This window comes from Perna viridis, chromosome 2 (genome assembly GCF_037379345.1).
Source record: "Perna viridis isolate PV_CMFRI_1.1 ecotype Kerala chromosome 2, ASM3737934v1, whole genome shotgun sequence".
Taxonomy (NCBI): Eukaryota; Metazoa; Mollusca; class Bivalvia; order Mytilida; family Mytilidae; genus Perna; species Perna viridis.
Window position 1 is genome coordinate 41,765,672 of NC_142446.1, and position 14,833 is coordinate 41,780,504.

A 14,833-nucleotide genomic window follows, 5' to 3' on the forward strand; every position below is an offset into this window, starting at 1 on the left:
AATGTATACTTTTTGATCTCTGCAAGAGCAATATCCCAGCATATGCTTATAGGAAAAATGCATATTATAAAGCACATGGTCCAAGGTGATATTTTATTACGGTAATATAAAACATAATTTTGTCTATAGCCTTGTCTTGGTTTTGGTGAGCATAGTTTCTGTAGGCCAGTTCCTGCACTATGGTACTCCCTTAGACCATCATAGAGATACCAAGATCCTTAAATTTTCATGTTGCAATTAAAATGCCCTCCATTTCCGTATGTTATCGCAAGCAGGGAATACCTGAAAAAATCATACGTAAATACATACTCAAACATCTTTTTGCATTATTTTTGTTTTGTTTCAGGTTTGAACAGTGACAACAAATGATCCCTAGAGATATTTAGCGTCAATAGTAATAGTTCTATAATGTAAATTACACCATAATATATGTAAACATGAATGAGTATAAAACGATATCAATAAAACATAGGTAAAAGCTACGTGACAATCATCTTTGCTAAACTTAACTATTTAATATAATAAAGCTGAACATGTAATAATGAAGAAAAAATCACTGAAAGGTCTGGTGTTTCAGCTAGAGAAAAGGGGATTGTAAGAAACCCCTCCCCCCCCCCCAAAAAAAAAAAAAAAAAAAAAAACAAGAAAAAAGTAAAAAAGAGGAAAGCTCGAGCAGTTTTAAAATGTGGTAGACCAGAATAACAAAACAAAGTTCAAACAGACAATATTTTTTATGTTTTATGTTTTAGACATATACAATATTTTCCTTCATTTCTAGTCAAAATCACATGTTGTGATCTACTTTTTTGTTTTTTTTTCTTTTGAAATATTAAAATGTTATGTTTTTCTTTCAGTTTTGTGTTTTGTATTTATTGGTTTTGTGTTCAGTTCATATCCAATCATTAAATCTATGGTACAATCATTTAGTATACTACAAAGGCTAGGTGCAAAAATCAAAAACAAAAAAAACCCAAAAAACAGAAAATAATCATGTGATTACAAATCCAAGGTAAAAAAAGAATGGAAATCGGGAATATGTCAAGGAGATAACCACTCAACCAGGAATGGAAAATCGACAGCCTAAGGCGACCTATATATCTTCAATGAACGGTAGCCTGCAAATCAGATAAAACAACCAACATGCATATATACAAACGCATATAAAGCACACAAAAAATTAAAATCAACAAAGAACTAAAAACATGAGTAACATGGACCCCTATAGAAAATAAACTAAAAAAAAGTTAACACATGGTAAATTTAATAACTATATTTAATGCACTGAACACACTTCTTCTTCTTCCTCTTCTTCTTTTTCATTTTCTTCTTCCTCTTCTTCTTCTTTTTTTTCAGATTTTTCAATTTTTTTTTTTTTTTAAATTCTGAATTATTTTATTTTTTTCAGTTCTTTTCAAAATATTTTTATTTTTTTAAATCAAAATTTGAATTAATATTTTTTCTGTTGAAAAAAAATCCCAGGCCCCTCCCACCATAAGAAAATGGTTCGTGCCTTATGCCCCGTGCAGGTCAGGGTGTCAAAAGATTAGGCCTGCAGCAGCACTAAGCTTGTCGTAAAAGGCGACTAAATAGTACTCAGGAACCTAGCCGGGGGCTAGGCGCCCTGCCCACAGAGCAACTGAGATGTGTGCCCCGGGTGGTGGAATGGGGTACCCCTGGTGTGTTACATGCTGGGGTTGTCAGGCTGTAATAGAGAAAACCTGACTATAATAGGGGAATTCCTCCCCAAATGTTTTTACAGAGGTTCTAAAAACACTTTGACGTCATTTCCAACATTTTACAGTGCCTTAGTTACTCAGTTGAACTTAAGCATTCATCAGTAGATGCTCTTTTTTCAGCAATTTTTTGGTCCATGATGGTTTCAAAAGATGATATCTTAACTTACTTAGTTAATAGGGCGAACGATACAGGCTCTTTGAGAGCCTCTTGTCTTAAAACTTAACAACATTTTCATGTCATTTATTTATTTTTCTTTATCGTATCCATAACTTTCTTCGCCTTACTTCACATATGTAAAAAGAACGAAAAGGTAAGTAAGGCTTTAACAAATACATTTTTGCTAACCTGCCCTCTTCGAAAAATATAAAATTAACATTAGCTAAAGCAATTCCTTTTACATTCCAGGATTATACTCGAGACGAATTTTGAAATAGAAATATAATAAAATAGCAACTTTCGGCCTATATTTTTTTCTGAAAATCTGAACATAAAAAGGATAAAAAACTAAAGAAAATTGTTTGATATCAGTGGCGGATCCAGGGGGCAGGGGGCCCGGGTCCCCCTTAAACATTGTCAAAAAATGTTTAAGATAACCTCAGTATCCAGGGTTTGAGGTTTAATATTTCAAAATTTTCTTGGGAGCATGCATCCAAACCCCCCTAGCAATATCGGATCACTTCGTGATCCTTACCGGTAATTCTATCAAGATTCGCCCCTTGCCTAAAACTCTGGATGCGCCACTGGATATTTCCAGCACTTGAATACTTCCAACACTACTGAAAATATAGTGCAGCAATATTTTGTTTTGGCATTAAGGAACGGAAAATTAAAAACAAAAAAATATAAATTACCCCATACCAATAGACAATATTAAACTGATACAGTACCTATATATGTAAATATGTCGATGAAGTGTCACGCATATATTAAATTACAAAACCGTCGTCAAGCAAAAATTGTATTGAAAAAAAGTATGGTATACAATAAGTTATGCAACACAGAATATCAACACCTAATATAGCTCTATATATAAGGCAGAATGTTACTAAATCTATCCGGCTTGTATGCAGTGGCATATCCTAAATCCAATAGGTACTAATAGCTGAACTGGCAATAGTTGAATGTTCAGCTTTATCACAAGAACAAATAAAATGTGCATGCATAATCCATACGTGTAAAATTCTATTCACAGTTCTCTATATTATCTGTGCTGTTTCACTTATTTCACTCAAATATCAGACAAACCAAAACGGTGAAATGTTTACTTTGATGGTTGTGCACATATTGGCAAAGATAACACTTGGTAAATTATTGAAAATGTAAATAAATAATGACTACATTTTGTTAAACCTTAAACTTTTCTGAGTAATAATATTTTGCATACTGCATATCCTTCTAAAATTCACACCTCAATCAAATTTTTGTTAAGAAATGTTGCCACCGATCCAGCTAATGCGATGATGGATAAAGCTGGTTTATTTAAACCTTGTCCATTGCAACCATGAGAAAAACAATACCAATAAGTTGTTCTATACGCCTCCACTTCCTCCTCCGGCTTGTAGCCTTCTGTGTAAAAACACTTTCGTATTATGAGCATATCTGAAAAACATTCACAAAAATGTATGTTAATTAATAGAGTTATATGTGCAGTTCATTATTGCTCATATGTGCACTTCAAGTTGGGGAAAATGTTCTCTAGCGGATGATTGGTGGTCCCCATTTTAAGCGAAATTTAGTTGACTTTTGTTGTGGGTCCAATAAAAGCTACCATTTGTACCATGTTTATAAAGGTATAAGAGTTCCCAGTTGGTTTGATGTCAGTTCTTTAAATATTTTTTAAAGACGTAGCAATAACGTATGTCCAAACAACGGAAAATCCGTGGACAAAACAATGAATGTCGGGAACATCAAAGATAAAATAGACGAATAGCAAATCGTACAACCAAGAAGAACTAGAAAGTCCATACAAAAACAGATCAACATGAATCTATAATAATTAAAACGACTGATACAATATGGTAGGCGTGGGGTTTTTGCGGGTATATATTCATATATATGGAGATTGTCAACACACTTGTTACAGAATAAGATAAAATATTCTTTTATTCCTACAGTTTGTGTTTTTACCAAACATATTTATGTAAACCATCGATGACTAACAAGCATTTACACATATGATAGTTTATGCAAAACAAAAGACTTTTGCCTTGGCATATTCGATTATCAAAACTTAAATTTTCAAAATCAGTTTGTTTTTATTTTTACAATAGGTGCCCATTTTACCTTTTTAGTTCTCAATTATTTGTGTATGCCACGTATTTTTGGTATGATATATTCTTAGATATAGTCTTGAATTGGCAAAATGTTTTCTTAAATTTTCCGCATAAATGTTGTTTAGAAGTAAAAACTGAGTACCACACTGAGTTTCCAAATACCAGCTCATACGCTTACAATATATGCCTTTTCACTAAAAGTAATTGAAAAGGTTCTTCCGTTAACAGTTGATTTAACTTTACTTTAAAAAAAACAAATAATTGCAGGTTAATCTTTTCCTAGCGTTGCACATGCAGATTTTTGGGTGGCCAAGGCGACGTTTTTAGCTTCATTTATCCAGGTGGTGGTAGCAGTGTGTATAGGATACCTAAGATTGTTTGCCTTTACGTAAAATCTTGATGTGAGTTATAAGACAAGATCTATTGAATTAAGAAATTAGGTATGACTTGTCAGTTTCCAGCCACCTCCACATCAGTTAAGACGCAGAAAATTACATCTAATTTTGATATCATCAGTGCAAATTGCTAATTTTTTTTTACAAAATATGCTACAAGTGAAATGATTCAGCAAATGTGCCACCGAAAATACATTTTATGAAAAACAATAAATAAATGTTCCGATTCAAACCGAATTACGTGACAACAATCGCTACTGCTATCGTAACAAGAAATGCTTTTATAGAAGACATCTTTTAGCTTATTTAATTCTTTGATCAGAACTGTTCTAATGTTTTCTTTCATCACATTTCATCGATTATACTTTGTGTTTTATTTCATTCTAAGACGAGCTTGTTAGCTTCTGTTTAACTCGCATGACTACAATGTGGGGTGCGAATGTCTTGATAAATTTAGCATTTGAACTGGAGAACTTAGTAATTGCAAAAAAATAATAATTGTGTTTACGGTTTTGTCTGAACATCGTCCTCTTTTGTCGTTTAGTGACTAAATCCATATAACAAAGTAATCAATGGTCATGTACTGTAAAAAAAACTCATCTTCACAATGCACCACAGGGGCCTGCTCCCACTATCAAATATGCAGCCCCACTAGTATATAACCTAAGCCCATGTGCATGCACAGGCCACTCTACACGTTGACGTAATCCCAAACGGTTAGAGTGGGGAAAAGCTCTCGGACCCACGTGGGGTGTGGGAGTAGGCCAGAGCGTCAGCACAGCAGCCCAGCCTCCAGTAGGACATACTCTGATTGAGTTTCTTCGGTCAGGTATCCCGAAGGCTGGGCTCCGCTACCTTCTACTACCAACTGACATTACTAACAGAACCCCCGTAAGGGGCAGTCGTGCGAGATCCGTAAGGATAATCAAGACCGTAAAAAAAAACCCAATCATAACCATGCACACGCGGCCAGTCAACATTTTGTTCAGCACTTGTGATGGACAGGTGCTGACTGAACCATTTACATCGTCACTTGGTGCAATCTGCAGAGAAGATACTTCCTATGACACTTTAGTTTGAATTGAATTCAGACCCATAGATAAAATTACTAATATGAATTGGAAACAAGTCTTTGATAAAAAAGAACAAGGGACTTTACATCTGAGTCTGTGTCTGTCAAACCTTTATAAATTACTGTTATACACATAGAAAATGATGTAATTGTGTACACAATATGTTCTGTAAGTGCGTTAATAGTTTGTAATCTTTCAATTATTAACTCTTTATTCTTATTGTAACCTTCGTGTTTTCATATGCACAAAGCCCCCAGTAAATAAAGTATTTATATCCTTGTATCCTTGAACTTTGCAGACCTCTTAGAGATTGATAAAATGGTTCCATTCCTTAAAACTGCACCGTATATTTTTTTTTTTAATTATGAATAAATGGGATGTAATCGACTCTAAAGATTCCATTTAAGCGCATTTTCACAATCAGGAAATCAATTATGATCATTATCAAATAGTTAAGCATCTCAAATTTCTGAGTCACTATATAAGACGTTTATCACGACAAGAGAAGGGCGGCTCGATATAGGAAGAAAGGACCCATTATGATTTCAAAATCACTGCATAATTCAATCAAACTTCCGAAATACGGTTGTTCAATATTAAAATAAAGCTATGATTTGATTTGATTTATTCCATTTCGTCCATGGGTGGACATAGGGCGACTACAGTTTCTCTCCATTCGCTTCGGTTTTGGGCGATGGTGTTACAATTCTTCCACGTTAGTCCTGCTTTCTTCAGTTCAGAGTTCAAACCCCTCCTCCAGGTGTTCTTTGGTCTTCCTCTTTTTCTTTGCCCTTGGGGATTCCAATCTAAAGCTTGCTTTGTAGTGTTTTTATTGTTCTTCCTTAAAGTATGACCAATCCATTTCCATTTTCGGGTTCGAATGGTGTTTTCTATTGGTTGTTCTTTTGTTCTTTGCCAGAGTTTCTTGTTTGTTATTTTTTCTGGCCATCTGATATTCAGTATATTTCTTAGGCACTTGTTAACAAAGACTTGTATAGATTTCATGGTGTTTTCTGTTTCTCTCCAGGTCTCGCAACCATATAACAGGACAGACTTAACCTTCATTTGGATTTCCTGAGAATATGACCGTATGACCTGAAGATAGTGTTGTCATTCCAGCTGTATTCCATCTTACTTCGCTGAGTCCTAGAATTTCGATATTGTATCTATCCATTTCGTTCGCAATTTGCAAGCTTTTGCCACTTTGATACATTGTTCTAACATTCCAAGTGCCTATGGTTGTTGGTTTTTTTGGTGAGAACAACTTCATCAGCTTTCGCGTCATTTGCTGTCCTCGATGTTTGGTTTGGTCCTCTTTCTCTAGTCATTGACGAGTCCGAGGAATGACTTTTACTGTAATCGTTTCTGTAACCATTTGTATCCACTAGTGGGGGTTGGCCCTCTAGCTTCAGCTTTATTTTAATGTGGTGGTCAGCAAGTCCCTCACATGCTTTTGTATCAGAGTCAGCTCTCCTAGATAGGTTCCCTACCATGGGTGACGACTCCTTTCTAGCCGGGTTTTACACCAGAGTTTCCTCTCCTAGACAGGTTCCCTTTCAAAGGTTTGATCCCAGTCTGACCATCGTTTTCTGTCTGGGTTGTCTCCCGTAGCCTTTGACTCAACAGTCCATCACAAGGCAGCGATCTATTTAACCCATAGGTGGGGCAAGGTTGGTGAGAGCCAGGGCGTGTTCCACGCGCCGGTGGGCCTGCACTCTGCATTTCTAGGGTCCTTGTTACTCCGAGATTTCCTTCATGTTAGCATTGAGTACTAGACCCAAGTTACCGTGTGTTACCTCGGGGAGGCAAATTGAAGGAGTCTTGGTAGTGTAGAGGCTATGTACTGGCAGAGGAAGGCTTCTGCTTACGCTGCTCCCCTTTTCGTCTACACGTAGACTAGCCAGCGTCAGTAGCGATCTAGAGACGTTCGATCACTACTGCACTAGACGCATATCACTACCCTGTGGTTATTAAGCCACCAACACACAAAATATAACACAATATATGCCCGTAAGGGGCAGTCGTGCGAGATCCGTAAGGATAATCAAGACCGTAAAAAAAAACCCAATCATAACCATGCACACGCGGCCAGTCAACATTTTGTTCAGCACTTGTGATGGACAGGTGCTGACTGAACCATTTACATCGTCACTTGGTGCAATCTGCAGAGAAGATACTTCCTATGACACTTTAGTTTGAATTGAATTCAGACCCATAGATAAAATTACTAATATGAATTGGAAACAAGTCTTTGAAAAAAAAGAACAAGGGACTTTACATCTGAGTCTGTGTCTGTCAAACCTTTATAAATTACTGTTATACACATAGAAAATGATGTAATTGTGTACACAATATGTTCTGTAAGTGCGTTAATAGTTTGTAATCTTTCAATTATTAACTCTTTATTCTTATTGTAACCTTCGTGTTTTCATATGCACAATGCCCCCAGTAAATAAAGTATTTATATCCTTGTATCCTTGAACTTTGCAGACCTCTTAGAGATTGATAAAATGGTTCCATTCCTTAAAACTGCACCGTATATTTTTTTTTAATTATGAATAAATGGGATGTAATCGACTCTAAAGATTCCATTTAAGCGCATTTTCACAATCAGGAAATCAATTATGATCATTATCAAATAGTTAAGCATCTCAAATTTCTGAGTCACTATATAAGACGTTTATCACGACAAGAGAAGGGCGGCTCGATATAGGAAGAAAGGACCCATTATGATTTCAAAATCACTGCATAATTCAATCAAACTTCCGAAATACGGTTGTTCAATATTAAAATAAAGCTATAGTGTATACTAAAATTAGAAAACAACGATGCTTTAGTCATATTGTTTAAAAAAAGTTGCAATTCTAGATTCTATAATGCATTTAAATTCATCCAAATCCGTATTTTACATCTCAGTCGCTTAGCGCATTTCAGGCTTTGGAAACATTCGAAGTGTTTTGCCCAATTTTACTTACTTACAATACCTGTTTTACGGAGTTAGGAGTAATATAAGTTTTATTTTGTGCACATCTTTGGGCAAGCTTGCATGCATAGCTAATTACCTTTCCCAGCGTAAACCTGGTTTACTTCTTTTCTACAGGAAATAGTCTTATTTACGCTTGCAGTGTCACATGGTTCTAGGAACCGGTTGTCTCTCCCGCCAAATTCGTCCTTGCATTCTGGGTGCTGGTCGGAACGACATACGTGGCAGCTAAAATTTTCTACAATTAAAATAGAAGATAGGTCATAATGTAATTGAGACGATTTTTGGTAATATTAGCCAATGAGTAAATTGAACGCCTGAAATGTTTTGTTGACTCAAGCAAATGAGCTACTCAGTCAGAACACTATTTGCTATTGGATATACGGCGACTCTTGTGACAATTAGAACCTCTTTTCAATAGTTTAGGATTTGCATCGATCGTAAATTCGTAAGTCGTGTTACAATTGTAATCTCATAATCAGAGGGCAAAGACTAGACCATTTATATAAACTCACTAGAGCTTATGATTCACTGTTCTTAACATGCCGAGTTAAATAAAGCATTTTGATTTAATATTTTATTTGAGACCAAGAAAAAAAGACAAAACATCATAACAGCACAAATTAACCAAAATAATGCACACGGAAAGTAAAGCAACCCGGACTACACTGATACGTGGGAATATAGATCAGGTGCACCGAAAGGGCAGGCGTCAAATCTACTTTTCTACAAAAACCCGCCTTGTCGTTCATCTGTTGTTAAATCCAAGTTGAAACCTAAGCTAAGGTGGAAACTACGACATTATGAACAATTAAGTCAGATAGCCATACCATCAGCGAGTTCAAAATCTCGACTGTAAAAAGGTAATTTCGGTACGACACGGTCATTTATTTGACCAATCCTCAATGACCAAAGTCAAGCTTTATTTTCCCAATATACCTGCATGTTGGTTTCTATAATTAAGAATAATTATGTTCGCTCGTTCCACAATAAAACAAATTAATCGATAAATTCGGTAGGTATACTACATACATTATTTTTTACGTATGATTAATTGAGAAAGAAATTGGATATCATTGTAGAGTAAGTATGTAGAACTGATAACTGTAACAATCAATGATTTGAGTATTTTGCATCAAGTAAGAATTTACACACGTGAATTTACACATGAATTTTATAGAATTGAAAGTGTTATTCTTACCATTATTGCATAATACAGTCCCGATAAAAACCAGAAATGTTGAGAAACAAAGCACGTGTCCTTGAAAATCCATTTTATAGCACTATATACGTATCAGAGGTTGTACGCGCATCCACTTCAAGAGGTAACCCATGGGAGAATTCTTAATTCTATTTCAGGACGTTATTCTCTCGACAGCGTGATGCATTATACGACCATTTATAATCAAAGAGTAGAAAAATAATCCAATATCATCCTGTCACATCTGAGAAACTGGTGTGGTCTGAACATGTAAAAATCAATTTATTGTCATAAAGTCTGTTGGCATGTACAGATCTGTTTAAAATTACAAACCGACCCAACGTTTTAGAATTGAGTATTGGAAAAACAACAGACGCTTATTGGATGGAAATCCTTTTCTAAGAGTTGATCAGAAGCTATGCATATGTTTTGCATTCGATTTAGTTTGTCAATGAGAGACGAATTGGAATCGCAGACAAATCAGCAGTGAAGATTAATTATTATGTTAATGCATGAGTCAAGATTTAGCATCATTGGCTTCATATTTATAATTGAATTCCTTCAGCTATCATACTGATGTAATGCACTAGTAATTCTTTTCTTGAAATTCAAATTTATTCACAAAAAAAATGTCGTTTCATTGATTTTTGTCGTAGCCTGAGATATACTTTAGACACTTATATTTTTATTAGAGTAAGTTTTGATTTTTTAATGTTATAATCGCGAACGAATTTTGCATTGTAATCTCTTCAAATGATTTTTCCACAGGTAGAGGACTTAGCACTGTCATAATGTATATCATTATGTTGGATTGGACACCCCCCCCCCCAAAAAAAAAAACCCGAAATAATAAATGCACAAAGAGGGCAATGTAACAATGTAAACCAGTGTCAATATGCAGTATTAATATGAAAGAGCGAATTTATTTTCTCGTACGTGTTCCATCCCGTGTAAGTAGACACAAGAAGCTCCAAGAAACACGACTCATTCGTACATTTACTACCATTGACATATTTTTGTAAATACAAAAATGTAAATTCTAACCCAATCACACGTTGAAAGGCTGAACATTTATCCATACCAGCTGCACAACTGTATATTACAATAAGCGTGCCTTCCATTTCTCGCCTTTGTTCACCTATCCTGCTTCGTCGTAATTCTTTTTTTTCTTTAAGGAGATGCGTCTCTCCTTTTATCTAAAAGTACAATGGGACATATTCCTTAGTAGCTATGGTCAGTAACATACTACTATATAATTATAGGGTTTCAATTAACTTTTTGCGGTACAAAAATGTATAATAATGTAACATGGTTTATTTCTTGATAGTTTTTAACTCATTTTCACAACTAACGAAACTTACGTCATCTAATAAATGCAGAAGATATACGAATATCATATTAACAAAAATTAAGTACAAAACATTAGTATCGACCGAATTCCATAAAAAAACTTACATCAAAACTTTTACAGAATATCAACGGGGTGATAACTCTGAAAGGTAAATTTGTATACTAGTATGGTCAGAGTTTCTGAGATACTCTCCGGTTTGCATACCTCCAAGATGGTTAGATTTTGGAAACACCTAAAGCCCTACGTAGGTTTTTTTTTAGACAGAACAAAGCATCAACGCTGTATAACAAGTCCGTAGTAGGACAAACTCTGACCGAGTTCTTCGGTTAGGTATCCTGAACTTGTGTCTTAGCCCCGCCACCAACAAAAAAAAGGGTTAACCATTTTTCAAAACTGGCGAAACGTGCAAAGCCTTTGAGTATTAAGGGTCGTTAAAATCACCACGGACCACGAGTGATCTGGAGGAGTGATATTAATAAACAACGTAATTAACCGTCTTTTAGGAATCCATCCTTCTACAACATAATGTAGTCAGATACATTACTCCTACTATTTTCTTTGTGTTCCGGTCTTTGTCTGATGTTAGAAGGTGTGTTCAATGAGGTTAAATTACAACTTGTCTGTGACGTTACGACACGCTTACAGTCACCTTCACAACATACATGCAGACAGAAATGGCTTCAACCGCAATAAGCATTGCTTTCCCAAAAACTATCCTGGATTACTATAACTGGTAAACATCTACAGGAGTAGGATTTCATCAATGTTAATCATTCAATTTCACAAAAATCAAAACAATACCGTCACGGTGACCTACAGTTTTTATTTTTTTCAGTGAGGAACCACAGTGGAGTATCCTATGGTGGTTGTCTGGAAAACCAGATTCCAGGTGCCCAACTTCTATCGATGTATACCAGGTAAAACGCTATAACAAAAACCTTTTCTTTTTCATTTTTGATGTAGTCGTATTGTTCTATTATTTTGTTCGTGTCTGTACTTTTGTAGTACATGTAATTTCTATGTACGAGAATTGGGAAACTTCTGTCGGGAAAAAAAATAAACCTGTGAAGGTGACGTATGCATTTCCATTGCATCAAGGACCTTAACCTATACTTGTTTACCGCTGTTCGACTGTTTAGCTGTTGTCTTGCAATGCCCAAAGGCGGTTCCTTTTTAAGGAAATTGCGATTCTAAAGCCTAACTAATATTGATTGCCAGTGAAATAAAAACAAAATACTTAAAAAATTACCGACCAACGAAACTCGAAAATCCTTAAACTGGCAACTAGAAAATATAAATACAGGTACTTTTTCTTTATTTTCGTTTGTTTGTAGGTTGCTTCATTCTACCTGATTCTGCTTTGCATCTTCTGTTTCCTGCTTTCAAGACATTTCTGGAATAAAACTGAAGGTATGTCTTTTATCTTTACTATACATAATCGAAATACACATGAGCACGTGAGTATGTACTATTATAGAAAAATTGGGTTTTTGATTATTATAATTCCGTCGATCGTTTGTGTATCTTTAAATTGTGCCTGGGGTTTTTAGTAGCACATAACTAACCTTCTTTCATCAATGAGTTCATTTGTACCAGTAACTGTTCCAATTATCATCACGCTTAATACAAAATATTCATGATCTTAACCCTCTCCATTCACAGCAGGCCGTAATAGTTCAAAAATACGGAAAGGAACAGATGCTTGTGCCGGCGGAGATGATATAATTTGCCTCAAAAGCATGTACGTATTTTGTAATCGTAAATATTACCTTGTTACCTTGTGATTTTCTTAGGCATCCCCTCTCTGATACATTGCAATGTTATTTTTTCCAATGCCTGCTTCCGATCCATATAAATCAGGTCAAAAGTTTATTGGATTGTTTGTCCAATGTATATTTAGGGAACTCTTGAGAATGTTTATGTTTCTAGCTTCTGCAACTGATTCAGGCAATGAACTCCACATGTCCACAACTCTCTGTGAAAAGCCAAGTTTCCTGTTATTTGTTTTGCAGTGTTTTTTTTTTAATTTTTATATCTAATTTTTATATATATAACCTCTAGTGCTCGAGTCTCTGGTTGGAAAAAATATTATTACATTCCACTTTGTCAATGCCATTAATAATTTTGTCTGTCTCAACTATGTCTGACCTAGCCCTTCTGTACTTTAATGATCAGCCTTTCTCCATAGCTCATGTGTTGGATGACTTTTAATAATCTTGTTGCCCTTCTTTGCAATTTTTTAATTAGGGTTGCTTCCTTTTTATTTAGAACAGACCATACTGAACTACCATACTGCAGATGTTGACGTACTAATCTTCATATAGTACAAAGAGCATTTCTTTGTGTAAATATTGGAGGGTTCTGTTTATCAAACCTAATTTTTGTTTGCCTTTCCAACTTAGATATTGATATGTTCTTGAAAATCCAGTTTGTTATCTATGGTGATTCCGGGATCTTTTTCTTTATTCGTCTCTGTTATTATCTCATTATTCATGGCATATTTAGCACCTGTTTCTTCGCTTATGTGCAAGTGTTTACATTTAGTTTTATTAGATTTTAGTATCCAATCATCTGACCAGTTAATTGTAGCATCTATGTCCCTTTGTAAACAATTACTTTCTTCTTCAGTGTTTACAGTGGCGTAGACTTTTGTATCGTCTGCAAATAGTTTGACCAGATTTTCAATAGCATCAGGGAGGTCATTTATATATTGTGAAGAGTATAGGACCAAGAACACTGCCTTGTGGAATTCCACTGGTGACACTGGACTAATTTGAGTGGTCTCCTTTAGCACAATTCTTTGTTTTCTATTATTGAGGAAAATCTTTAATCCAATTGAGTACCTATCGTCTATTCCGTTACCCTTTGAATTTGTGGATTAGTCTTTTGTGCGATACTGTGTCAAAAGCTTTCTGAAAGTCTATGGATTTTGGGTTGTCTAGGTCTTCTGTTCTATCAGTTGGGTAACGCAGGATCTTCCCTTTCTAAAGCCATGTTGATGATTTGTGATTAATTTTATTTGTTCCATAATTTTGTCCCTGAAACTTATTACAATATTTCGCCATTCACTGGTATTGGGCGATTCCCAAAACTATGAAATCAAAAAGAGATGATGAATAAAGTAAACATATACTGAGTATAAAACGTGTATTTGATGTATCAATAGGTTTTTTTGAAGTACAAGTACATGTATTTACAGGAGTTGTGGCTCGTTTTATTTGAAAAGAGAGATTTTTAGGTTTTCAAAAGATGATTGAGGATTTTTATAACCAAATCACACGAAATGCTTTTTTTTTCACTTCAAAACGTGGGGATGTAAAGGGACCGTAATCAACTAACCTACTTTCAAAACTTTATTTACAGGGAATTGCACCACACCTGGAATCATAAAAACAAATCTTACGACTTCCCAATGGATCACCGAGAAAGAGTAAGACTTCGCTGTAGATGCCACGGATGCTAAATCAACCAAAATTGGATACAAATTTCGGACTAAGAAATGTTTAGTGAACAAACAATTTTATATCATCGTATAACTTTTTTGTGTTAAATATAACAATACAAAGGCGTTATATTTCGAAGTAGTTTTTTTTTTATTTTCGTGCAGAAGAATGTCTAGAAACATACATACTAACAAATGGTCCATCCTCGGAATCCCTGATACTCTACCTATAAGGTTTCCTAGGATGGACTGTATTAAAGAGCAATCAAGGGAACCAAGGTTATAGCGGTAATCAAAAGAATGTAATCCAGGGACAAAGACCTGACATGGAAAACAGACATACACAACAAAGAACATAAAGTAACTAAAATCATACAT

General features: G+C 35.1%; 2 protein-coding genes across 6 annotated transcripts; one reads left to right on the forward strand and one right to left on the reverse strand.

Annotated features, from left to right (window-relative positions):
* Window positions 1–79: 79 nt before the first annotated feature.
* LOC148625121 (uncharacterized) lies at window positions 80–10,065 on the reverse strand. Its single transcript, XM_088568426.1, has 4 exons — window positions 9,663–10,065; window positions 8,541–8,699; window positions 3,146–3,336; window positions 80–282 (listed from the first exon to the last, which is right to left on the reverse strand). Exons 1-4 carry the CDS (start codon window positions 9,733–9,735, stop codon window positions 238–240), a joined length of 468 nt encoding a protein of 155 aa, XP_088424552.1. The 5' UTR covers window positions 9,736–10,065; the 3' UTR covers window positions 80–237.
* On the forward strand, window positions 8,694–14,594 carry LOC148625122 (uncharacterized). 5 transcript variants are annotated; one of them, XR_015919859.1, is made up of 5 exons: window positions 8,694–8,909; window positions 11,849–11,930; window positions 12,348–12,423; window positions 12,676–12,754; window positions 14,377–14,594. XR_015919859.1 is itself a non-coding variant. In XM_088568427.1 (5 exons), exons 1-5 carry the CDS (start codon window positions 11,676–11,678, stop codon window positions 14,474–14,476), a joined length of 408 nt encoding a protein of 135 aa, XP_088424553.1. In that variant the 5' UTR covers window positions 11,643–11,675; the 3' UTR covers window positions 14,477–14,594. The 5 variants fall into 5 exon arrangements, 2 of the variants coding, with proteins under 2 accessions (XP_088424554.1, XP_088424553.1); XR_015919860.1 differs by lacking the exon at window positions 8,694–8,909 and adding an exon at window positions 10,776–10,895; XR_015919858.1 differs by lacking the exon at window positions 8,694–8,909 and adding an exon at window positions 11,634–11,746 and having other exon boundaries at window positions 11,833–11,930.
* Window positions 14,595–14,833: the final 239 nt, after the last annotated feature.

Coding starts and splice junctions, on each gene's coding strand:
- LOC148625121 (XM_088568426.1), bottom strand. CDS start 9,735: ATGGATTTTCAAGGACACGTGCTTTGTTTCTCAACATTTCTGGTTTTT. Junction 8,700..9,662: donor GACTGTATTATGCAATAATG/GTAAGAATAACA, acceptor TTTTAATTGTAG/AAAATTTTAGCTGCCACGTA. Junction 283..3,145: donor TTAACAAAAATTTGATTGAG/GTGTGAATTTTA, acceptor TGATTTTTTCAG/GTATTCCCTGCTTGCGATAA.
- LOC148625122 (XM_088568427.1), top strand. CDS start 11,676: ATGCAGACAGAAATGGCTTCAACCGCAATAAGCATTGCTTTCCCAAAA. Junction 11,931..12,347: donor CTTCTATCGATGTATACCAG/GTAAAACGCTAT, acceptor GTTTGTTTGTAG/GTTGCTTCATTCTACCTGAT. Junction 12,424..12,675: donor TTTCTGGAATAAAACTGAAG/GTATGTCTTTTA, acceptor CTCCATTCACAG/CAGGCCGTAATAGTTCAAAA.